The sequence below is a fragment of the Xiphophorus couchianus genome, chromosome 20 (assembly GCF_001444195.1).
Source record: "Xiphophorus couchianus chromosome 20, X_couchianus-1.0, whole genome shotgun sequence".
NCBI classification, from domain to species: Eukaryota; Metazoa; Chordata; class Actinopteri; order Cyprinodontiformes; family Poeciliidae; genus Xiphophorus; species Xiphophorus couchianus.
Window position 1 is genome coordinate 25,584,791 of NC_040247.1, and position 25,817 is coordinate 25,610,607.

General features: G+C 40.8%; 1 protein-coding gene across 1 annotated transcript; it reads right to left on the minus strand.

Annotated features, from left to right (window-relative positions):
- Positions 1-781: 781 nt before the first annotated feature.
- sfmbt1 (Scm like with four mbt domains 1) lies at positions 782-25,765 on the minus strand. The gene is given in 22 exon segments (XM_028002637.1): positions 782-1,497; positions 1,636-1,764; positions 2,930-3,169; positions 3,252-3,430; positions 4,640-4,815; positions 5,207-5,316; positions 6,043-6,182; positions 6,282-6,352; positions 6,429-6,471; positions 6,609-6,722; positions 7,906-8,032; positions 10,254-10,336; positions 10,442-10,601; positions 10,978-11,079; positions 11,213-11,310; positions 13,815-14,067; positions 15,107-15,195; positions 16,370-16,613; positions 17,256-17,350; positions 17,439-17,569; positions 25,603-25,673; positions 25,676-25,765. Coding segments are annotated over 22 exon segments (2,871 nt in total). The 5' UTR covers positions 25,751-25,765; the 3' UTR covers positions 782-1,356.
- Between the last annotated feature and the right edge of the window lie 52 nt (positions 25,766-25,817).

Sequence of the window (25,817 nt, forward strand, 5' to 3'; positions counted from 1 at the left end):
CCAAAACCGCAAAAGCCCAAACAGCAAAGAAGTGTAATGACCACAGACTACCCGGGCTCATCGATCTTTATTGCAGTATTTCATTTTTTTACACAACACGCAAGTTTGTTCTGCTTTTCTGAGAACAGAGGAACCTACAAGCAAATTAAAGAATGGAGGGCATAAAGTGAAGTGTATACAAATTTAAACTACACAAAATGGCGAATTACAGAAGCATTTTCTGATGACTGTCGTATTGTAGAGCTGCCAATTGTTTGCTAAAAAAAACTCTGATATGACAAGCTGCACCTACTTCCAAAATAAAATTATATTCCCCTCTTGTGAAGGCTGGAGGCCTGTTCTGTGCAAATATTCGGTATACTTTTGGACATTTACACATTGCTTACGCAGAATTCTTTTGTCCAAATCACCCTGTTTACTAAAAGATTGGATTATGTACACTATGTACAAACATGCACTGGGGTTACATCGCCATTCAGTGCCTTGTTTCGCTTGTGCTTGCATTGCAGGACCCTCGGAGCAAACCGATCTACCGACTGTGTGGGAAGAACAAATTTGTTCTTCGTAGGAACAAAACCACCAACATTTTAACAATTTCATTATAAAAAATAACTCATTATTTTCACCTTGAATGTCGTGTTTGGCTGTTAATTGGAACAGCAGCCTTTCTCATTTCTGAGAAAGCTAAGCCCGCACTTTCAAAGTGTTGCATCTTTTACTTACTTCAAAGGGATTTCAATGCATTTTATTTTCCTTTAGAGCACCACCTGTAATCTCTCCATTTAAAGATGTTTTGAGAAAGAAGTTGTTTTTTTTTAATGGCTAACTCTTAAGCCTGTTGTATGCACAAAGAATATCGAACATTTTTATCAAAGGAGTCTTTGTAAGAAGAAGCAATCTCACCATAAAAACCAAGAATGGAACCAAAACACTCAGAAGGCAGAAGGTCAAGATAAAAAATGCAAAATGGCTGCTTGGAGCTTGGCAGCAGGCCCTTGACAATTAATTGTCTAACTCCAACATCATTTTACGCTCCTCCGACTCAAAGCCTCTTTGCGTCATTAATGTGTCTCGCATTCTCTTCTTGAGTGTGTGAAATGTTTTGTTTCCCTCTTCGCTCTTTATGTCAGAAAATATCACTTTCTCACTTCGCAAGATCCAAGCTCATCTGAAAGAATGCGATTCATGCAACAATCCCCCCCGCCCCCAAAAAAGTCCAGTGTAAAAAAACAAAATAACAAAACATGACAAAGTGAAATAAAAAAAAATCTATTTTAAATAAAACTTCTTCCACATTTTTACAGGATTAATTCATAGAACAGGAAGCAGCCATGTCCCGTTAACTTTCCCCATGGACTACGTGGCGAACTGCTGATAAAATGCCAGCTTGACTCTCTCGATGTGGTGGCACAGCTTTATGGCCGGTCCCAGCTTCAGGTCCATGCACTCCTGCACCGTCGGGAGGTTCAGCAGCAGGAGGGCCTGACCGTCGATCTCCTGCAGACACACATTTTCCACACGAGATGAAACTTCTGCGTCGTTTCCGATATCGCCTCTCTGAAGCTAAAATCCGACGTGAAGGCAATCGAAATGACTGCTACGGGTAACACGTGTTTCCCCATTTTTGTTTTATACCTGATCCAAGAAAATCCTCGCGAGAGGCGCGCAGTCAGTGGTCCGGATGAAGCGCACCACATCAGACACGCTCCACTCCAGCGGGCTCGTGTCCAGACACAGCTTCTGAGGAAGCTCGACCTTTGATGTCTGGAGAAACACAGGTACGGCGAGTCAGGTCGAGATCTCGCACGACTGAAAAACGGCATCGGACATACACACTGTCTACATGAAATAGTCAGACTAGTTATCTGGAAACCTTTGAAAACGTGCCTTTCAAGTGGTAACTAGAGGTTGTTTTGTTTTGCTAACTTTAAAGTATGTGGGATACTGAAATAATGTTAATTTTTTCTGAAAAAAGGAATGTACAAATGACTCCACATCATCCTCGATGCACCGTCCCTGTTGTGAAACAGGGTGGTGGCTGCATCATGCTGTGGGAATGCTCCAATTCAGCACAGACAGGTCCATAAACTTCACACGTTTCAGATTTTAATTTGTAAAAAAACAACAAAAAAGAGAAGCATGAAAGTTATTCAATATTGTGTTCCCACTTCAGAATTATTCTCCATGTTGTTTAGTGAACCCTCGCTATAACGCGGTTCACCTTTCACCTCCTCGCTGCTTCGCAGAGTTTTTTGTGCAGTTTTTTTTCACAGTGCATTGTGTTCTGCGTCCTGATTGGCTCAACAGTCTCTGCGCTTCTTCTCTATATACAGTAACGTGCCAATAACGTTACGGTATTTAAATATACGTAATACAGCTTGGCAAATTTTGGCAAATATTTTTGCCCAGAAGAAAAACAGAGCAACAACTACCGATAATAACTATGTTCTTCTCTCGAAAAAACACACCTGCACCACAGGCTTCAGGAGAGAAAGCCACTAGAGAGCAAAGTCGGGCCGCAGCGTCACAGTCAGAGGAACAGTGAAATACGCGAGTCATAATTTCTCCTACTGTACTTTGTATTGATGATTATTTTACTGTAGTTATTTGTAACAAAGCGATCTATTTGTTTAAAAAATGCTTGGGCCTGAAAACAAGTTTTGTTCTTTGGTTTAAATGTAGAGTATTTAATTATGCTGTATAATAATTGTAAAAAATAAAGGTAACTACTTCACGGATTTCGCCTATCACGGGTTCTCTTCGGAACGCAACCCCTGCAAAAAACGAGGGTTCACTGTATCTCCTAAAATTCCAGCGTAGACACAGAAATGTCTTGTTTGTAACTTGGTGAGATCGCCACCCGTGTTTCCAACTTTTCAGATAACTTAGTACTGAAAGTAGACACATTTTTTATTTTTATTCTCATCACCTTCGGTGAAGGAGGATGGTTTTCGTCATCGGAGAAGGAAGGCGAGCGGGGTTTCCGCCGTCTCCGTAAGGGCCTGGATGTCGGCGGCGTGGATGTCGGCGGCGGGGAGGGCGACGGCGTGGCGGGCTGAGATTTCTCGACCGACTGCTCAGAGTCATCTTGGAGGTCATCCTGCATCTCAGAGCCGGTGTCCTCGCTCAGGGAGTCATCTTCATCCAAGTCTTCCTCTTCTCCACTGCCCTGTGGGCCGAGATGAGCACAAGTGTGTCGGGACAAGCGTGTAATTATTCCCAGAACTGATGAAAATGCTTGTGTCCTTTACCTGTGGGGAGCCAGCAGGCGTGTTGTCCACCGACGCTGAGGAGCGCCTCTTCTTGTGGACGAAGAGCTGCTTCCTCCTCTTCCTCCTGCGGCCCCTCCTCTTTACTCCACCCTCCAAGTTGGTGTGACCCCCAGGTGGGCGGCCGACACGTTTGCTCTTCTTCTTCCCGCAGTAATATGCTGGTGAGAAGACAACATGGCAGCTCTGAAATGTTGCATTCTACATTGAGCGTGAAATGAATATATTACTGGGAGGGACGCAAATAAACATCATTCTATGACTTCTATTATTCCCCAAGGGAGCCAACAAACATTTGGGAAATCTGAAAGATATGCAAATTGATTGCATCAGCTTGTTCTCGCCAAAGCTGTGAGGCAGCTGCAGTTCATTTTGAGACATGTGACTCCAAACAAAGCTGTTCTGTACAAGCAGTGCAGCATATTACTGAAAACATCTTTCAAGTGTGGATACAAGGATAAAATGTGCATGCTCGCCATTTTTCAAGATGGCCGCATTTTTTATCCTTTTACACCAACTATTGTCATAAAATGCTAAACGCTTTCATGACTTGGATGAAGTCTCACACTAATCGACAACTGGAAGGAGGTGGAGATGTGCGACAGACTAAGAGGCAGTCATCTTCATGGTTAGCGTTAGCTTTCACAAATGTTTTAAATGTGTTTAGCGATTTAGCATTAGCAGAGCTAAGATCCTTGCTTAGTGGTGGTTAGAGAACCTAGGGTTTTGGTTAGCTATGCGGTAACAAGCGTTAATGTTAGTGCGAGCATATATGCTCCATTGAAACTAATGTCGGCCATTTAAAAAAATGTCCACCAGAAAAAGAAAACACAAGTTCAAGAGAACATATCTGATTTCTACGGATTATAATGTTTAGGCTACGATTTGACACCAAACACATTCATTGGTGATTCTAGTGCAAAAATTATTTTTTTTGTTGGAAAAAAAAAAGTAAATAAAAAATAGAATCAGTAAATATGATTTACTACTGAGTAGTAAATCATTACAACTGAGTAAATCAGTTGAGTCTGATTTGACACCGAAAGATTCATTTGTGATAAATATTGGCAAGTTTTCTTTGACAGCCGTGTCGGCGGCCATCTTGAATTTTTCAGTGGCTAATATTTTTTGGAGTTTTTACAAAAAAAGGCAGCTTGTGAGAACATCTGTGCCGAGTTAGGTCCTTGTATCCACATATGGAAGATTTTGCTGAAATATTCAACTATCTGCTGCATAAATGTAAACAAAACTAATTCAGACATTTCTGCCTGATTTTTTCCCAACTTTTCAAATAAGCGTCTCCAAAGCTCTGTAAAAGTGTTAAAATGTAAACATTATGAGATAAACCCTTTATGGTTATAAACACGTACTGTATTTGGTCTTGGTGAGGACAGAGCAGTTCTCTGAACAGTGCTCCAGAACCATGCGAGGTCCAAACAGGTTGGGGCAGCACTCCAGCTTGATGCAGGTCTTCCTGCAGAAGTCTGCCACACGATCGGCTGTGCGGACGATTTCCACGGTGGCCCGGTAGCTCTTCCCTTTGTACCTTATACGTAAAGAAAAATACTGGTAAAGAGACAAAACAGTGGTATTTCTTCCACAAATACAAAGATTGTATTGGTAAGGGGGAGGAGACTTCTTACTAAACAACAAATGAAGTGTGTCAGACCCTTTTTCAGACTTCTGCTTCGATTGAACCTGGTCAAAGTAAGCTACCTAGACGGGCAAGGTCACGCTAAAGTCCCCTAGGAGCGATTGGCGCAATAACTTCACAGCAGGAGCCTGAGCAGCAGCTCTATTGTGCTGAAAACACTTGTACTTGTGCTTAATCCACCGCACGCCTTCAAACAGGCCAGCTGCGAACCCTTGTGCAATTTTAGGAAGTTTTCCGAGGAGCCGAATACGTCGAGCTGAGATTAAAGAGCGTTTCTTCTCACTTGGCTTTGAGTGTCTCTCCGTGGCCTTGCCAGCGGCTCTCCTGATCCAGCTGCAGCTCCCTCAGCACACGGCTCGGCTTGTAAGCGGAGTTTATCAGCAGGGTCAGCACCTAGATACAAAAGGAAACGGTTGGAGCACTTCAGATTCGCAGTATCTCAGTAGACCAATGTGTCGACTCATGATTGTTATCAACAAGTCTTGTTGTTTGTGTGCCACCGACAGCCGCTCGACATTCTAGCATTTACAGTGTTAAGCATTTCTGCAAAGCATGCTTAACATCTACTAATCCACCTCCCACACAGACATCATTAGCTGTATCAGAAAATATTTTAGCAGGCGTCGGATGGGTGCTCGGCTCTCGCGTGTCGAGAAGGCGGTTGTGTTTCCCTTTTTCTCTCACAAAGCGCTACAAAAACAGCAACTCAAGCAGCCGAGAAGTTCATTTCAGAGCACTTTCTTTGTCAAAAGCTGTGTGGCAAGTGGTGAGAGGCAACAGTTTTTTTTTTTTTTTCTTTTCTGAACAAAAATAAAATCTAATTTCGGAAAAGCAGATTGTTTTGATGTGGGGTGAACTCTTGGTAGCAACTTTAATTTAATTAGAAATTCTAAATAATACGCTTGGCTGAACTGACCACGTCCATCAATGTTGATGGACGCCAACACAAAGCAGAGTCGTGAAGTGGGATTTTTAAAAAATGCCACATAAAACACTAATAAAAATATGATGGACTTTGTAGGTTTTAGGTGTCAAATTGTGAGAGAAGCTACAAACACTTTTGTGAAGCACTTTGTCTTCTATTTTGTGTGTTACTATAGGCTAGACCGCGTGGCTCACCTCTTTAAGAACAAGGACGCAGTTCCCCGGACCAATAAACTGAGGCAGCTCTGAGATGCGACCTTTGTTGAGGTACGGCCCGGAGAAGCAGCGATGGTTGAAATAGATCTTCGGACAGCAGTATTTACCGTTGCCCTGTCCTGTTCGCCGAGATCGCAGGTTAGTGACAAAACAACCACAGGCCACAGCCAGCCAGTCACTAAACCACAACATAGTTGGAAATCCTAAGACGTACTCACCCCCCGTCTCAGACTGACTGGCGATCTGCTGCTTGATGGCGTCAGGAGATGAAGACTTAGGGGGAGTCCTGCTGCAAAGCAGCAAAAACTCAGCAAGAAGTTGACTGACCAATCAATAATACACCTGTGCTTCACTCTGATACTCACTGCTTCTCTGGCTGCACCACGGCAATTTTTCTTTCTTTCTCTACTAAAAAGAAAATCCAGTAAAAACAAACAAAATGTTATTCAGCGGTCAGGACGAGTAAAAGTGGGCAGTAAGTCAGTGTTTTAACGTCAGTTCTATAGTGACCAGGAGGATCCACTGTGACGGCCGATGTTGTTTACCTGAGGGCTTGATGGGGTAGACCAGCGGGTAGCCGTTGGTCTCACACCAGCTGACGGGGAAAATGTCGAGCGAGTCCACGTGAACAATCAGCTCTGGCATCGGCTGCTTCAGACCTACAAGCCACGAGCAGCGATGTTAGCGCGTCACTTCCTGTGACAAGTTTGCCGTGGTAACAAAACTGAAAGGTCAGGTCTTAGAATCCTAAAACGTTGTCCTTCACCGGGATCAGTCGGAAGTGATTTATTGCACCGAAAACATTTTCACATCGGGATACTTTTTTAAATTTTAGGTAACTAAAACAAGAGTTTGACTGTTGAAACATCAATAAAAGATTTTTTCATTGATTATTAGGAAGGGTATAAAATATTCTCGAGATGCTATTTTTAACAAAAATGCAAATACAGTATAATACATAAGGTGGTCTTTTGAGGAAAGCCTGCCTCATTTCATATCACCCTCTTGGTCGAATGAATATAATTTAAAATCTAAATCTGCCAGAGGGGTATGAATAATTCTGGACTTAACCAAAGTTTGATCAAAACTGAAGCTAATTCAGATTAGTTTTCCAATTAAACAGGTCTATTCTGTGTTTTTTTATGAATTGTTTTTATTTTATTTAGAAACTGTACCGTTCCTAAAGTACCTTTTATAAGATGTCAGGGAAAGTTCTGCAGTGAACAATAAACTGTTTGAGTTTATTCAGCGTAGGAAGAGAAATCTGTTTAATCTGGTTGCATCTGGCTGCTACCCAACCATAATGCAGAAATCCATGGACCGTTTTCAGTAAAAAATAAAATAAGACAAAATGTGGGGAGCTCCAAAAAACCAAACAAAAGGCTTTAAAAGGGATTTCTGAATAATGCATAACATTTGGTTTCTTAACTGATTCTTCTTGGTATTTTTGATTTTTTCCTCACTGATTTTTTGAGGTTGTTATTTTTCTTGCTGAAAGAAATATTCACATTTGTGGAACTAACAAGGATTTTCAATATTTAATTAATCAAATATTCAGTTTTAACTTTTATAGTACAGTGTTTATTAACTTTAACCGGTTGGCTTTTAGTCAAAAGAATAATGTTACATCGAAGTAAAAGTGCCTTTTTTTTTTCTCTTCTATGTTGAGTTATTTCAGGAGAATTAAATAATTAAAAACATTTAAATTCAAATTTTATTCATTGTTTTGTTTTCTAATCTAACGTGCAGCATTGTTTACTGCAGAGGAATAAAAGAAAAAAACCCCAAATCTTTATTTACCTTCCTTGAACAAACTGAACAGTCCCCCCCCACCCATCTCACCTTCCAGGCTGAGCCAAAGGTATTGCCCTTTGACCCTGGTGACAGTCGCCACGTGAATGTTCTCGGGTGACAGTGGGTTGACGGCCTCTAGTTTCATGGCCTCTTTGAAGCTGTGCTCACCCTGCTCCTGTAAGGACCAGAGTAACAGAACAATTGGGGTTTAGCAGCTGACGCTGTAAAAACAAAACGGCGGCGATGAAAATCAGATTTTTATCGCCGCCGTTTCTTTACGAGGCCGGTCGCGTGGATACGACCTCATTATCTCCGTTTTGTCCTTTCTGAACGTTTGTGAGGGAAGACAAAAGTTTGGGCTGGACAGCAAAACATTTTTACAGCAGATTTGTAAGCTGCCCGGATAAAGATGTGAAAAAACAAAAACAAAGCTTTAAAATAAATTCATATTTACTAAAGCAGCGTCACTGGTGGCAAAATGCTTGGTACGCGCAATCGTTTTGGCTTTATTAGTCATCTTAATAAACAAAAGTTGAATGCAACAGAGGCTTCCTGTGTAAATATAATGTGTGAAAAGGAAAATTTCTTCTCACCAAGTCTCCAAAACAACAATTAGATGCATAACAAGCAGTTGTTATGCAGGGCATCACAAATGTAGAGTTTGGCAACAAACTTTGTGGAAGTGAAATAAAACAGAAAAGCTCCTGTTCACACCATCAAATATGGCGGCTGCAGGAAGGTTCCTCTTCTCAAAGCTCTTGGAGTCTTGTAAAATCAGTGAAAAACATTTTAAATACAAATATGGTTCACGTTACCAAACTAATGATGTATCGTCATTGGTCGGTTAACAGGAAAATGGTCTGAAACATTTGGGCCAAATAAACACTCAAAGTCCTGCACAAATTTATTTTCTGAAAAGAGCCATTTTACAACAGAATTTATTCAAGATTTCCAATGCGGCTGAGTGATATTATGGCTTCAAAATGAAATCTCAGACTGTTTTACCACTAGATCTGATGGTAAATGATTTCCTTCCCCCTCGCCTTCTTTTCTAAAAAGTGTTTTTTATTTCAATAATTCTTTTTGCGAGTTGTGTGACAGAGTATTAGGGCCAGTCTATAAAAATTTGTGTTTAATTAGGAGAATATATTGATAATATTAGCAGAATAAAGACACGATTTCACCAGAAGAGGGTCTTAAAATTGGAAGAAGAAAAAAGTTATTTTATTGACAAAAAAGATTAGACAAATTAATACTTTGCTATTTTTTGTGTAGGAGTTTTTCTAAAATTAGATTAGGACACTATTGCCCTAATCTTGGTAATATTAAGACTTTATTCTCATATTATTACCACTGTCTTCTTCTAACATTGGCTTTATTTTCATTAAAAAAAACAACCTTTGCCTGATCCTTGCCTGATTGTCAGAGTTGACCTGAATACAAAGTCCAAATAAAAAGAAACTGTAAAACAAGATGGCCGCCCTGGGCATGCTGACTCTCTTTACTACGGAAACCCAAGGATGGAAAAAAAAAATAAAAAAATGTCATCTTCAAGAATGTGATTAATCGCTAAACGTTTCCAACAGAACAAGTCTAGACCTTGTTCTGTTGGATTAAACAAGCCATAGAGCCTTGAGCTATCAATCTAATAAACCGTTTACAATTCTCCTCTGTTGTCTTTGCCAAACATTGGGAACATTTTATGTAATATGCAAACAGCTTGTTTTCATTTGAATCTCAATGTTGCATCTCAATATTTCTTTCTTTTTATAGAAATCTTTTCTTGTTTTCAATGCTGATCAACAGAAGGAGTGCCAGTAAATGTCAAAGCTAAGATTTGATTTTTGTTAGTTTTTAACAGCAAAAAAATTCTACTTAGGAAAAACAACCAGTTCATTATATGGCTTTTTAATTATCTGTACCAGGTTTCTTCACACATCTGCAGTAGATAAACCAAACTACAACAGTATGTGGAACGGTGTTTCATATGTAATTACCAAGAGGCAGCACTGGACTCTGCATCAAACCCATCCTTATGTAAAAGTATTAACACCCCGACTGGTGAAACTGCAGCTGCAAACTTTAAAAAGGCATGCTGTTGGATTTTTAAAAATCTGTGTCCAGTACATACATTTACTTAAATTCAAATACAATAATCTTTTCGCCTCATTTGGTCATAATGATGAACAGCACTCAGCTCCAGCTGTTTTGAAGGATTTCATTTGCACACGCCCACTTAATCTTTTTAGGCCACATTTAGCACTGCCTTAACAAGACAGAAATAAATCCTTCACATACAAAAAAATAATAGATCATCACTCCACTTAATCGCCATCTTTAGGTCAGTGGGAAGCACAGTTTTTACACGATGGGTCGCAAGACGGAAAACGACTCACAACAGGGAAGCAATGCTGAGGAGCGGCCTCGGCCTCGCACTGCTTCAGGTAGTCGGCCCAGTCAAAGTCAGAACCCTGGAAACCTGTTTGTGGGCAAGGAGAGACAAAGACAAGGAGGCAGGTGAGTTGAGCTGAGAGACAAAGGGAGGCAGCGCGGAGAATCTAGAGTGAGACGGTTAAGAGCAGACCTGGCGGGGGGCTGAGGGGCAGCCCGTTCTTCAGACTCCACTGTGCTGGGAATATCCCCGGACTGTCTCTGTGACAGAGGAAGGATCGTCCCGGGGCCTCCGACTCCTCTATTCCACAGAGGTCATCCATCGTCACCAGGAAGTATTTCTCATCAAACACCTGGTGAACAAAGAAGGACATGGAAAGTGTGTAAACTTATGAAACTTCAACCCAAAAACTGCCCGTGTGTGTCTGCGTCTGATTAGTCTTTGGTTAAAACGAGCTTGTTCTTCATTCGGTGAAGTTACTCTTAGTGGGTAGCGTGCCCAGAAATTTTATTCAGGTGAGAGTAGTGATACTTCACAATAAAGTTACTCAAGTAAATGTAACTGAGTAAATGTAACTAGTTACTACCCGCCTCTGGTACCAACCAATGAACATTATGTGGACGACTGGAATTATAAATATAAATATATGTAGGTAATAATAAAGGCAATAAGAAACACAAACATCAGCGAGGACCTTGCTGCACAAGAGAAACGAGAGCCGCTGTTACCTTGGTGACAGTGGCAGGCCTGATGGAAATCGGTGCAGCCGGGTCAACAGCTTCTAGTTTCATCCCGTCTTTAAAACAATGATCTGCGACAGCGGGCTGATCCTGAACGAGACACCCAAAACATGCACTCCGTGTGAGTCCGTTTCAGAAGCTCGCATTCGAAGATGTGATCAAATTATCACTGCTGGACAAACAGATGCGTTTCGGTAAAAGCACACGGCGGCGCTGGCGTTACCTTAGCGAGCTCTGCCGTCAAAGCTTTGTCCGCGGGAAGGTCGCTAATCCTCTGCCTCACCTCCTCCCACTCCTCCTCGGTTCGCAGAGCCAGCAGCTCTGAAGTAAATAAATCCACAACAATCAGCTGCTGAAGTATAAGGTACAGGTATTGTTGCTTAATTATAAAAAAAAGGGTATTGTTGTATTGTAGTAATTAAACTTCCAGCGCTGTTTTGGAGAAGAAAAAAAAACACAGTTTAAAAATACCAGTTAGAGGACAGTAAAAGTGTAGTTTGTCATAAGGCACAACTTAAGCTATTGTTTCTTTTTATAGTTTGTTGTAAACATTACAAAGTGAAATGCAGATCTGTTTGGCAGGTGCTGCCAGGACAAGCATAAAGACATGCTTGCATTGTTTTGGTGAGAAAGTGCTGCGTTTCAACTGATAAAGCAGTAAATTATGAATATGTATGAGATTATGAATGCGACTTGAATGCTTCGGTTCAGGCAAAACTGACCAAGTGAAATATGTTTTTCATAAGACTGGTGTAGATGAAACTCTGGAAAATGCTTGCTGGCTCTTTGCAATCCTAATCTGTGATAAGGATTCCAGCAGTTATTTCATTTCCAGTGGCTAAAACTGAGATCATTCTGAGTGAGCAGCACATGCTGTTTATACTAGCGACAACATGTGCGTACTGTTGGCTCATCTACAGAGATGAAAGGGCTTTTAAATTCACAGAAGAACAACTTCTACTATTTTTGGAAAGGTGATACAAGGCAAAAGCTCTAGCTGGAGCACAGGGATGTTTTACGGCAACATGAATTGTTGTAATCGACAAGGGGTATATACTGGGGAAGTCATGATTTATTTTATTTATTTTTTTTTACTAATGCAAGCTGTTTGAGAATGGTATTATGCCACTACCAGGACCCAGTCTGATACTTTGTTAAAATTAGTGCTATACTTGAAAACATAGAACTAGTTCAAACTCACTCACTAATGACATTTCTGACATTGATGTCTCCGTTTGTATGGAAAACCGCAGAGCTGATGTCAACAAAGTTTTAATCCACAGCAGTTTCTTTAAATGCTAGGCTAATGCTAGCATGTTTCCTCTCTGTTTTGATTGTTACATTCTTAAATACAGTTTTGTGCAGACACAACTTAGAAAACAGTGCGTTCTTTGCCTTCATAAACGTAGCACTTTGCATTCTAGATTATAACATTTAGTTAGCAGTGCTTAAGCTCCCTTTCAAACATATTTTTCCTCCCACAGTAATAGCCTAGCATCTAACCTGACACAACCTAGAGGCCAATCAGTCAATACTGGTTTTCGCGGTGATTGTGGTAATGATTGATTTTGGTTGGGAAACTGACATTGGGTAGAAAAAACTAAACTTTGTTAATTCAGCCAAGTCATGTGCCCGGCCATGAATGCACTTCTTTTTGCAAGCCAGAAAACTAAGAAAAACAACAGAAGGGCAAGATGATCACATGGCCACAATTTGAATATGTCTGAGCGGAGCATCAACAAAAGGTGTTAAAAATTATTTACACTGTAGTTTAATATAAAGGAAACTCATTTTAGATCACATTTTCCAGTCACTGACTAGCAAACAGGGTTTTTTTTAACCAAAATAATAGGAAACACTTGAGAATCATAAAAATTCCAGCTTCAGTCTGTCACAATGACATAACTAATGCCAGCCTGCCTCATCCTTTTAGCTTTATACCTGGAGAATAACATGTTTTAAAGTCAGTAGATTACAGATTGTCTGTTGCTAATGTGTGATATTTCTGGATGAACCACAGCAAAAACAGATCCCAGCAATACTTTGTAAGCATCATCCCACCTCTATTTCTTAATACCCAGATAATAACAACTCTCCTTTTTGCTTTGTAAACTGTAAACTTTGTTTGGCTACACAAAGGTTAGCCAAAACCTTGTTTTGTTTTATATATATAAATATATATATATATATATATATAGCGAGAGAGAGAGAGAGATATCTAGATATATAGCTCTCTCTCTCTCTCTCTCTATATATATATATATATACATATATATATATATATATATATATACATATATATATATATATATATATATATATATGAGCCTGCTTTTAGAGTTGCCCATTTAACACTGACATCCTTTCGATGAGTTTCACTTCTTCCTACTTTCTGTTTCTTGCTTCTGTAAGCAGTGTCCAAATGTAAATAAAACCAACAAACTACATTAGCAAAAAAGAAAAAGAAAGAAAAGGGCCTGGCATTAAAAATCAATAAGCCTTTTGCTGTGGTGGCAGTAGAAGAGAAACCAGCTGTGTCATCACACACAGTATACAGCCATTAGGGCTTTTTATATTTTGCATACAAACAGGATTGTATTTACAGGCTGCAGTCCTGAAAATTGCTCTAATCGTGAATGGAAAACTAATTTCAAGCTCCACTGGGTCACTGTCCCTTTATTTTCTTGTTAGTACTGAAGAACAAACATGCTGAATGAAGTTAGTGATCAAACAATTTCTGTTACATTATTTTGTTTATATTTTCATATACATCCATTAGAGCCATGCCTTTTTCCGTGTAACTACAGAACTTGAGAGCCGCTAACCTGAAGGAGACCTCAGGGTGCAGCCCTGTTCTTTAGCCCAGCCAGGTGGGTGCAGGCGTGGGTGGAGGTAGAAGAGCCAGAGGGTCGCAGGCGTGTCTGGGAGGCCCTCGGTGCCCAGCAGGCGCAGCTTCAGCCTCCCCCCAACGTTTTCCTCCACCTCGGCGGCCCAGGCCGACCGCGGGTCCACGCCGTCCTGGAGCTCCACGTAGCAGCCGGGGGTCAGGAGCTCCACTGGGTCTCTGCCACGCTGAGGCTGAGGAGCGAGAGAGGTCGTGAATGCGGACGCACCCCTCGGCACGGAGAGAGAGAACACGGCGTGTGTGACTAAGTGGCAGGACCGAAGCTCGGCCGCTGGAAGCTAACTAACAGCGGCGAAGGATTTTGCAGGTTGTTCATACTGCGAATGTGCTTTCAGCGTCTCGGCCTTAGTGGTGTAAACAAAGGCTCAGTGTGGCCTGTGGTTTACCAACTGCATGCGAGTTGCACATGCCGGACTTTATTACAGATGCAAAATCTCATTTAGTTCAGGCTGAGGCTTTTGCGACACTGCAAAATATTACAGAGTATTTTTGGTCTAGTTTCTAGTGCAAATGTCTTAGTGCACCAGAAATAAGACAAAACTAATCTATAAGTAACTTTTCAGCAAGATATCGGAGCTTTAAGTCAATAATTCCTTAATGTTAATGAAAAAGTACAAGTTATAAGTTAAACAGTCTGCCGGTGGTACAAGACTTTTTAACTTGCAATATGAGAAAAATGTCTTGTTGCACTGGAAAATTTATTTCACTTATAACTAGTAGTTTTCCATCAATATTAAGGAGAAATTGACTTGATAAAAGCTCCCACTACTCATTGAAAAGTTACTTGCAAGTTAGTACACTAAGATATTTGCACTGGGAACTCTACCAAAAATACTTGGTAAGATTTTGTGTTTTTGCAGTGCGACAAGCATGTTCAGCGTGAAAGTTGCACCACCTATGAGTTTTTATACTGAAAGTAAAACAGAAAGTAAAACATCATAGTTTTACTCTGAATCGGTTGCTCTGATCACCTGAGGCTATAAACCGTCAGCTTTTCTTCTTCTTCTCTCTAAATCAGTCAGTTATAAACACTGACGTCAACAGAGTGACAGCTTTTGTCTGACTATATTGTGGGAACCTTGATATGCTTATTTAAATCTTACTGACTGCTAGTATGCTGTTTAAAGGCAACAAACAGAAGCTTTAGGGATGTTAAAGCTAGGTTCCTTTAGGAGTGTAAGGGTGAGCAGATGTTGTGAAGCACCGCCTCACCATTTCCAGCAGACTGGCAGGCGCGCTGCACTCCTCAGCCAAGGCCTTCTCCAACAGAGCCTCCCACTCTGGATGTTTCTCACGCACACCTGCAGCAAAAGGTTCAGGTAAGCCACCAAAGGACCAGGAAGTCTTTAGGAACACACACACTCTTCTTCAGCTTTCATTTTTTACTCATCCAACTCATCTAAAAAGAGTCAAAGCAAATGACTTATTACAATATTTACTGATTTAGGACTTGGCCTTCTTTTTTTTATTCTTCTTTCAAATAAAAATGGTAAAAAAGATGAAGCTACAACCATGTTTTGCAGCTTCTTGACATAAAAATGAACGCGGTGCTTTGCAGACGTATTCACACCCTTTGGATTTTCCCACATTTTGTGTCATCACAAACAAAATGAGACAAAATGTCTCATAATGTCCAGCATCCTTTTGGGATTTTTAATGCACTCCGCCAACATGAAGAAGCATGTAAATGTGAAGAAGGAAAATGTTACATGGTTTTTATGTTTGTTTTTTGAAAGGACAGAACTAAAAGTATGGCAAAGATAGGAATTCTGCTCCTTTTACTCTGACATCCCTAAATAAAATACCAGGTCAGTTATTGCCCAGGTACTGGGGCTGGAACGATTAATCATGTTCATCGTAATAATATAATAGTCGCCAACTAACTTAGCAGTTGATTAATCGTTAAGTGAAGCATACAGACTCTAAAAAAAGGCCACTTACTGAAAGAGCAACACAGTCAGAGCAGCAATTAAGCCAAAACTATACAAAAAAATAGGCATTTTGCATTTGAGATAAAAAAGCATCTTTGTAAATATAACAAGTGGCATAGCTCAAATTCTGTAAAAAAAAAAACAACAAAATCTCATATTGAGCACGTTTGACCAATTATTAATCGGTTAATACATTTGCAATAATAAAATTGATCACTTATTATCCTTTTTCTTATTAATTATGCTCTACAATCTGTAGGTCTAACTTATAAATTCCAAACAAAGTACGTTGAGTTTGTGGCTGTAATACGTCGCAAAGGGAGAGGAATATTTCTTAAGGCAACTTTATGCTCTGAAAACAATACTAATAAAAATAAGGACTTTTTCTTTCATCCACCCTGATCAGAAGGAACAGATCTAGCTAAAGACATCGTAGTATTATGATGGCATTAATTTCATCTCTAACTACAGATATCGGTGTCTGACGCGCTGAAACTGTTTTTAGAACTTTTCCAGTCCGACTGAGTCAGAACCAACAGCTCACCCTCGGGGGGTCTCATGGTCTTGCCGTGCTGCCGGCACCAGCCCAGCGGGTGGAAGTCCGCTGTCATGATGTCGCACCAGAAGTCGGCGCGGCGGTCGTCCTGGTAGCCTTCGTAGCGCAGCAGCAGCAGCTGGCCGCACGTGGTGATGATGGCGGCCACCCAGTAGGGGCCGTCGGCCTCTGAGCGGACGCACACCTCCAGCTTCATGCCCGGGGTCAGACCCGTCTGGAGTCCCTGGTCCACCTGAGACATGATGAGGAACACTGGGTCAGGATCGTTTGAAATCAGCTGCAGTCTACTGGAGTTCATGCAAATGAAGTCAATAAAGGAACTTGAGGAGAGCTCCAATATAGGGCTGCAACTAATGATTATTTTAGTAATTGATTATTCTGACGATTAATCGATTGATTGCATTTTTTTAAATGGGCACCTTTTTTATACAATATTAGAAATGCAAGCAAAAAACATCTAATAAACAATTCAATTATTTTTTTAAGTAAGAAAATACAGATTTTCTTACATAAACTGCGATAAGGTAGTGAATTTGAACCGGGTGAAGCTACAACTATGAAGAGTTTTGGGTCAAATATTTTTACAGAAAAAGGTGTTTTCATTTTGTACAGTTTAATGCTCTAAATGTGTTGTTTTTTTCAGCACATAGCCTTTTTATTTGAGTACGTAGACCCCAATTACTCCAATTTCATTCAGAGATTCATTGCGATTAATCTGATTAATCATTTCAGCGCAACTTCAAAAAAACATCTTGTGAATTTTGAGTTCATCCCAGATACATTTGGGATCTAACTTATCATTTGAGTGATATTTTCATATTACAACACAGTTTAACTGAGCTAAAAAAGAAAAGACAAAAAACTTTTCACCTACATGTTTGAAGGCGTGATGGGGCACAGCCACGGCCTCCGTCTCCTCCAGGTAGTCATCCCAGCTGAAGTCAGCCACATCCTGAGCACAGTCTCCATCTGGAACACACACACACACACACATTTATATTCATGCGTTCCTTTCCGGCGACTCGCTTTAAGCAGCCGCTCGTAGAGAAAGTCCTACCAGAGTCGGGTGTCTCCTGGCTCATCGTGGTGGCCCCCTCGAGGCTGAGGCTCGGAGCGCTGAGAGGGAGCAGATGAGAAGGATTGTTCTCCAGCGAGAGCGAGAGAATCAGACAAAACCGCTCCAAAGACCTAGCAAGAAAAGAGAGTGATAGATTTTCAGCCTGTTCGGTGTTCTCTTTTCTGCATTCTCCCTCTGCTTTCGCTGAACCAAATGATGACTGAAATTATTTTCCACAATAAGATCCGCGAGGTGCCATTTCTGCACCAGGACAATACACATGCCAAAACAATTTTGTAAGATGCAAAAGAAGTCCCACAAATCTCTTTCAATAGTGAACGAGCTTCTTCTAGCTGGCTGCAATGACGGGGTGCTGTGGTGGCGCAGAGGTTGAGCACCACCCACAGGAGGAGGCCTTAGTCCTCAACGCGCCTGTTGCAGGTTCGATTCCCAGCCTGGTGATTCCCTCTCTCTCTTTACCCACTTTCCTGTCTTAGCACTTTCAAATAAACTAGAGCAAAGAAAAATGCAATGATGCATGCAATAATAAATCAATAAAAATAAATAAATATATAAATAAATATCAATGTCAATAGATTTGAAAAAATCTGATAGATTCAATATATTGAATATTCACTGTACTCTGATCCAAAACCGCGCAGCATTCTGGGGGATGTAGGCAGAGGAAGAGCTCAACCTCTCATGGCTAGCTAAGCAAGCTGGGTGGCATCAACTAACTCACTCACTCTTTGTTTACCTAGCAACAACCTTTTGAGTAACTAGCGCAGCAGCGGTTTCAGGTTTTACCAGTGTTCCTCAAAACTCTGGAAGTAATGAGAGAAATGTCAGCATTTTTGGGACGGTCCAGTCAAAGTCCTGGCTTGAATGCAACAGAGAATCTACGGACGGAGCTAAAGAGTAGGGTGATAGCAAGGAGGCTTTCCAAATAAAAAGATCTGAGCTCATAGGCATGGGCATTTATTGTATCTTTCATAGTGATGCATTTATTTTAAGGATCTTTAAATCCCTCCAAAATTGTCCGTGCTATTGGGATGGTTAGTTTTGCTATTGTATTCCACCATTTGTTCTATGAGAGTATGAATAAACATAGACAAATCTCAAAATATCATTAAATGCTGTTACTGTGTGCAGCTTAGTGACACAAATCACATTGTTTCATGCGACTGGTGTCCTGTAGAAGCGCATTGGAAAGGGAGACGTTTCTCAAGAGCAGTGTTTGTGTTTGAATGCTGTGTCAGCCAGAGTTACCCACAAAAGAAGTAATAAATAGTTATTTTTTATCATTGCTGTGATACTGTCACAATAGTATCACAAAGTATTGCGATAAAACTTAAAGCTCATATCGCCCACCCATTACTCGTCTCCAAAGATAAATCCTCAAAACACAAATGAAAACATGCAAAGAAGCTGCTCAGCAATTATTAGAAGTGTTTGAGAGCTGGATCTTTCCATTGACAATCAAGAATAAGAGTATAAATACTTCTTTGACATTCCAAGCTCTAGTAAAGCAAAAAAAGCAAGAGGTTAAATTAGTTTTTCAAAATTCTTTTAAAAGATGCAGGTCTCATTTCATATCAGAAACAAACTTCTGGATTGGATTAAAATAATGTTGGATACGGATACCGAATGTTTTCCACCGAACCTCTGAGGCCTTCACAGAACAACTGCTTTTAAACAGATTCAACTACACACAAACAGACTCTTATTCTATAAGAATGTCTAATAGTAATGTGACTTCTGAAGCCTGTTTGTGGAACTGAATGTTATTGGAGTAAACATGCACATGCACGCCACACTTTTCAGATTTACTTCCACTTTATAAGCAAGCAAAACAGAACAAAATACTCTATAGTTCGTGGTTTTAACATGACAAAATGTGAGAAAAAGTGGTATAAATACTAAGTACTTCACGGAGCCTGAGTTCTCCAAAATGGATTCCTACCGACAGTCAGCCAGAGCGACGTGCAGCGGCTGCTGGAGTTTCAGGCTCAAAACAAAGAGAATTTCTGCTGCCTTAATTTGCATCGGGGCACTTGTTTCAGAAAGTACAAAAACGAAGGAGTGCTGACTTTTGCTGAACAATGCTGCCAAATCTTAAGTCAGAACATTAATATTCCAAAAGCTTCTCTTCTTGCCCTGCACTTAGCACCTAAGTAGCATCCCAGATGGCTGGAAAATTTAATCTCGCAAAGGAGTCGCTTCCACTGGCGAATCTGATTTCTTTTCTCTTTTTTTTCTTCAAAAATCTTAATTGGGAGCGTCTTTTCAGACCGCCGTGGACGATTCAAACGGCGGCTTGACGTGAATGCGGATAGTTTTGACACGCGGAGCTGACCCCAGGCCTGACTGTGAAAAGCAGATGAAATAAGTTAAAGCAACAAGAGGCGGCGGCGGTGGCGGCGTGAATGCGAAAGGAGGGACGGGGTGAGTGCTGGTTTCGGCCTCGGCTCCATTCAGCCGCGCTGTCAGCCTCGTCTTTGTCACATCTGACGTCTCTATTAAAACAGGGGCCGCCGCCGAGGGCCGACCCCCTCCCCGACCGCCGGACTGCCACGGCGACCCCGGTGCTCCGCTGGGACCAGCGCCGCCTTTCACCCGCGACCCCGCACCAGACTTTCTCTGTCTCTTCACCCCCCCACACCCTCTAACTCTGACAAAAGACACACAGACCAGAGGTCCTCATTGTACTGGGAGGGGAGAGGTGTGTGGAGGGGTAAAAGAAGAGGGTAAAAAAAGAGCAGTTGAGAAAAAAAGTATAATTGCTTGCTTTATGATAAAAAAAAAAGTCAAAATCTGCAACTGAAAAATTCAAAAACAACAAAATCAACCCATTTCTAACTTCCTGGGTCGTTTTAACTTTCCTATACACGCAGGCCCATCTGCTAAAACACAAAATTGTACTAAGTATTTTTGGTCTAGTTTCTATATCTTATAGTTTTCTACATCTTAGTATAATTGAAATAATACAAAACAAACTTAAAAGAGACTTTTCAGGAAGAAATAGGAGCTTGTTTTTAGTCAATAATTCCTTAATATTGACGGAAAAGTACTAGTTATAAGTACATCATAATATTGGAAAGAGATATGTCTTGTTTCACTTGCAAATTATTTCACTTATAACTAGCACTTTTCCATCAATTATTGTCTTAAAACAAACTGCAAAACTACAAACTCTTACCAAGTGCTTTTTGGTCTAGGTTCTAGTGAAAAATATCTTAGTACACTTAAAATAAAATAAAAAACTAACTTACAAATAACTTTTCAGCAACACATAGGTGCTAGTTCTAAGTCAATAACCTGTTATTATTAATGAAGAAGTACCACTCATTTATAACAAGACATTTTTCACATGATATAAGTAAAATAACCTCCAAATGGATAAAGTACTTTTTAAAAATCATATTAAGGAACTATCGACTTAAATCAAGCTCCTACAAAGTTACTTGTAAGTTAGCACACGTGAAATAAGACAAAGAGAAGATATTCACACAAGAGACTATACCAAAAACAGTCGGTAAGGTTTTGTTTCTTTGCAGCGTCATTAAGCCGAGGCTTTCTGCAGATGTTCGGCTGGTACAGGCAGACAGGAAGAAAAGCAACTTCCCCGTTTTGCACGCAGCAGAGAGTGGTCTGCGTGGACCACAGCGAGCAAAGGTCCGTCTCGATCTCGCGCCAACCGGCACTCTGACTGAACCCGAAAGACGAGGGCTTCCAAATGTGCACACACACACTGACACGCGCCCAAAGCAGACAGGCACGAGGAGGCAACAGGAGATCCACGCCGCACATCCCCTTTACAAGCACTTTTACCGAATCACATCCTCATCAGCACTTAACAGTTCTAAAACAAATAAATAAATGCCTTTTTGAGCCTCCGACGTCCCCGGGTGGGAAAGAGCAACCCGACAGTATGAACGTGCTAAAACACAGAGGGACGTCTCCCCGAACTCCGCTTGGTGGCATCTGCAGCTCACCGGCGCTTGCTCTCCAACGTAAGTGGCGATCAGGCAGGGGAGAAACAAAAAGGGATTTTCTCCTGCAATCAGTGAAGCTGAAAAGTATTTCTTCAGTTTGTGTGAGACTCTGACAATATGAAAACGATCACAGAATTTATCGTTAAAAGCAAAATCAACTGTGTGTGTAGAAGTAACGTGGCCTGATTGAATTTATTTAAAGAAAACTACCAATTGTTTCAGTCTTTGCAAAGATGATATGTTGATTATTGACTGTAAAAGTTAATTATATCTAATTTATCAGTTGTGTTTTTTTATTTAAATTCACAAACTTGAGCCAAAAAATGTTTAGATTTTCTGGTTGTTTTTTAAAAAAAAAAAAAGTAACCATAAAGTATACATAATGGATATTAGCTGGTTTATTAGTAATTATTAGTAAAAACAGGAATAAAATTGTGTTCTTTTCAGATTCGATGCGGCAGAGCATCCTTTTGGAGAAATTGTAAGTTTTACTCATCGTTTATGCGACTCTCTGACTGCATTCAGAGTTTGAAAAGACTGCCGGAAACTTTCAAAACGTGTTTCTTGTCATCACTTTTATCACGATATTCAGAAAGAAAAAAAAAAAGCTAAAGAGTTATAGGTGCTTAGCTCTATGCATGCTCGTCTCCTACTCCTTGGTGCCCTCGTAAAACGTACTTTCACGAAGTTTAACTCTTACAAACTGAGCTCATCTACACATTTGCTTCTGCTGGCGGACAGAACGTGACGCTGACTGAGACCCGGCCTGTTCTGTGGAGATTAGACAAGATGCTAACAACGGGGAGGGAAGATCATTCAGATGGAGAGATTTGGAGGCTGCTCTGTAGCCGACTGAATCGCCACTGATAAAACAGCGCGCTTTAGTTCCAGAGCTCTTTATAAAAACTTAAAATACTCACCCAGATAAATCACTTCTTTCTTAAACAAACTGCTCTCTGCACTGCGGTCGACTGAAATGTAATGCAGCCTCGGACTGAGCGGGAGGGGAGACGGTAAGGTGCTGAAAAAGTGAAGGCGAGTCCCTGCACTGCTGGAGAGGTTGTGGCATCAGTCCACTACAGGGCGAAGGCCCGGTTCGGCCAAAACAGGATAATAGCAGGATTCATCAACAGCGAGGATATGAAGAACGCAAGTCTGCTTCACCTGAAGTTTCTCTGTTTTTGTCCCAAATAATAATTTAGAAAGCATCGCGTTCACCCGAAATCAAAAACGTTAAATGGAAAAACGGAAGGCTACTAACGGTGAATTTCCGGAGAGAAAGATGTTCTCTCTGGAAGGAAAAGGAAGAAAAACAGAGAACAGGTTTGGTCCATGAAGCCTTGTAATTACCACCACAAAATGATCCGGCACTCAGAGACCTTCCTGTGACACGACAAAAATAAAAAGAGAGAGAAGAAAAGAAAGTTTGACTGGAACTAAATAGCAAAGTATTGGACACAAAAGAGCAGAAGTGAACGAACCAGTGCAGAAAAATTCCTTCAGCAGAGACTCACAGCCCTCATCTGCTTTTGTGTTTGTTGCATAGAAACAAGCCGCACGCTGCTATGATTTCAGAAAGGACGGAGCTCCAAGATTTAAAAAAATAAAAAAACATCCTCAGAGTAGAATAGAAGGAAAATGATCACCTTTGAGAATTATTTCTTTTTCAAAAAAAACCCCTCAGTAATCTTAAATCATCCTAATTGTTGATGTTGCGCAACATATTACAAACGATACACTTATAAATCTTTTTTTATGTCTTTGATATCATTTCATTCCATTCTGGACATGAAGTTATTGCAACAACAGAACAAACTAAATAAAAGTAAACAGATACTTGGTGTATTTGCTGTGTTCGCTATATACATATATATAGAGTATATATATATATACATATATGTATATAAAAAAAATCTTACAATTTCAAGGTTTTTCCATCAAACCATTCTTGGAAATCTGCGACAGACTGGCGACCTGTCCAGGGTGTACCCCGCCTCTCGCCCGGAACGTAGCTGGAGATGGGCACCAGCACCCCTCCCGACCCCATTAGGGACAAGGGTGAACAGAAAATGGATGGATGGATGGATTCTTGGAAATACCAGTTGTTGTTTGTTTTCAGTTATACAGAGCATATCACCTGTGGATGAGCACTGCCAGTCAGCTGGCCTATAAAAAAAAAAACTTTAACATTGCTTAAAAGAAAGACAAATGTCATTTTTTGGAGAAAAAAAAAAACAGAATATATGTGCGCTATGTTTACGCACTAAGTCCACATCATAGAGTCAAAGTAGCAAATATAGTATTTTTATAGTATAGTTATTTTGGGCTAGTAATGTTATAATCTTTTAGCAGAACAATGAATGATTGTTGTTTCTCTTTTTTAATAGAAGAACATAATGTTATATTTTTTTTAAATGTCTATTTGTCATGGTGATGACATACTGAAGATTATCATATCGTGAGAATCTAACAGATACCTGTAGCTACTAGTTCACAGCATGGAAATGCTTTATATTCCAATGAACGTAGTAAATAATGTGATATTGAATAGCATTTCTGGAAAGATGAGCTTCAAGTTTTAATTAGAGGAGCCCTGATCAGGCTTTTTTTTTTTTTTTTTTTTTGGCCAATCCGGGTTTCACTTTTCTTCCAGCTGTGACATGCAGAGTCCACGTTTCCCCCCCACTAACCCACTAGAAAAGATAAAAGAGAAGGGAACATGCAGCGGGTTCTTTGATGTGAGGTAGTAATTTGGAAACCCAACATAAAATGAAGGAACTACAAGATTATGTCTACTTATGCATCAAAGCATGTCTTTTTCTAAAAAATTATATGACTTTTTATGAAGCTAAACAAAGCAGAGTAGCCAGGTAAACAACGGTGGTCGATGTGCTCAGATAGGCAACAATAGTGCGAGTTTTGATCCATTTAATCGATATGACAAAAAAAAAAAATATCGGATATTTTTTCAGTGTTCAGGTCCGATATTGATATCTGGCTAGTCGATTAGTGTTTTTCTAGTCGGAATGCATTTGGTTTACTTTTTCTACAATATTTATTTTTCCAAAATCTAACTACACTAAACTTTAAAAAAAACAAAAACCTGATCAATTATGGCTGACATATGACGTAGTTTTGGGATATTAGCAGCATATGGAGCTCACACTTTATACGGAAATTTTAATAACTTCAACTTCCCCCATTAACATGGACAACATGTAACGTAGTCTCTAAAAGTCACGAGCTGGCCTGCTTACACCCACCATATCCATCCATCCTGCTACAACTTCAGATAAAAAAAAAAAAAACAAACACGATGGAGATGAATAAATTAAGAAACATTTTTTTGTTGTTGTTGTTTTTGCTTCTCGTGCGTTCGCAGAGAAGCTGCTGCGGCACGTCAGTCGGAGCAGCGCGCTGCCAGCGGATCGCTCAAGTTGCACAATAGGGAAGTTAAGAGGCCACATGAATAATCGGTTGCTTTGAGTCAACGTGGAAAACGTCAACAGTTTTTGCTCGTGCAACGCATCCTCGCCGTTCACCAGCTCCCCAGAACAGTTCAGTTCATTTTGGCGATCGCCTCAGAGAAACGGATCGGATGAGGTCGTGCAACCTTCATTATGTAAGGCTTCGACGTTAGAAATACACGGAGTTCTTCAAGGCCAAACAAGTGGAAATTTCCACAGAATCTTTTAAGTGCTTTTAGCCTGACGATTGCAACGCTTGTTCGGACTAACCGCTGCATTTAGAAACACACACAGAGAGAGAGAGAGAGATGGGGCCAAGAATGGCTTTTGCAGAGAGAGACTAACACACTGCGCTGACGCTCCAACTTTCACACTGAGCAAAACATGACACGTACTGGATTAAAATGCGAACCCGGTGAATTAGAAACCCCGACCCGAAGCGTGTCAGGGCCGTGCGGGACTCTTTGGACACATGGTGGGACCGACCGTGTCCGAGTCAAGTTACTGAACGTCACGGCTGGGGAGCATTATAGGAGCGAGCTCGGTGAGCAATAAGGGCGCTTACACTCGACCGAAGCCGACTCATCTTTTTGAGAGACGGGAAAAAAGGCGAACGCGCGCCCACTGCACCAAACACCGTTGGGAAAACGTGAAAAACAACACAGAGCACGTGAATATTTAGTCGCCAAATTCCCCGCTTACCGATAAGTAGTTTTTCCAAGTCGGTTTTTTAGATGCCGTTCCTCTCCGCCTGCTCGCTCTCGCAGCAGTGTGTTAATCCAGCGTGAGTGAAAAAGCCGGAGTACCGGGGGACCCTTTCAAAATAAGACGGCCGGCTCGCCACCGCCATAGACGTACAGCCGTCGGCGCAGGTTTGACTTTGTCGCTCCGTGGAAACGATGAGTCAGTGCGGCGCC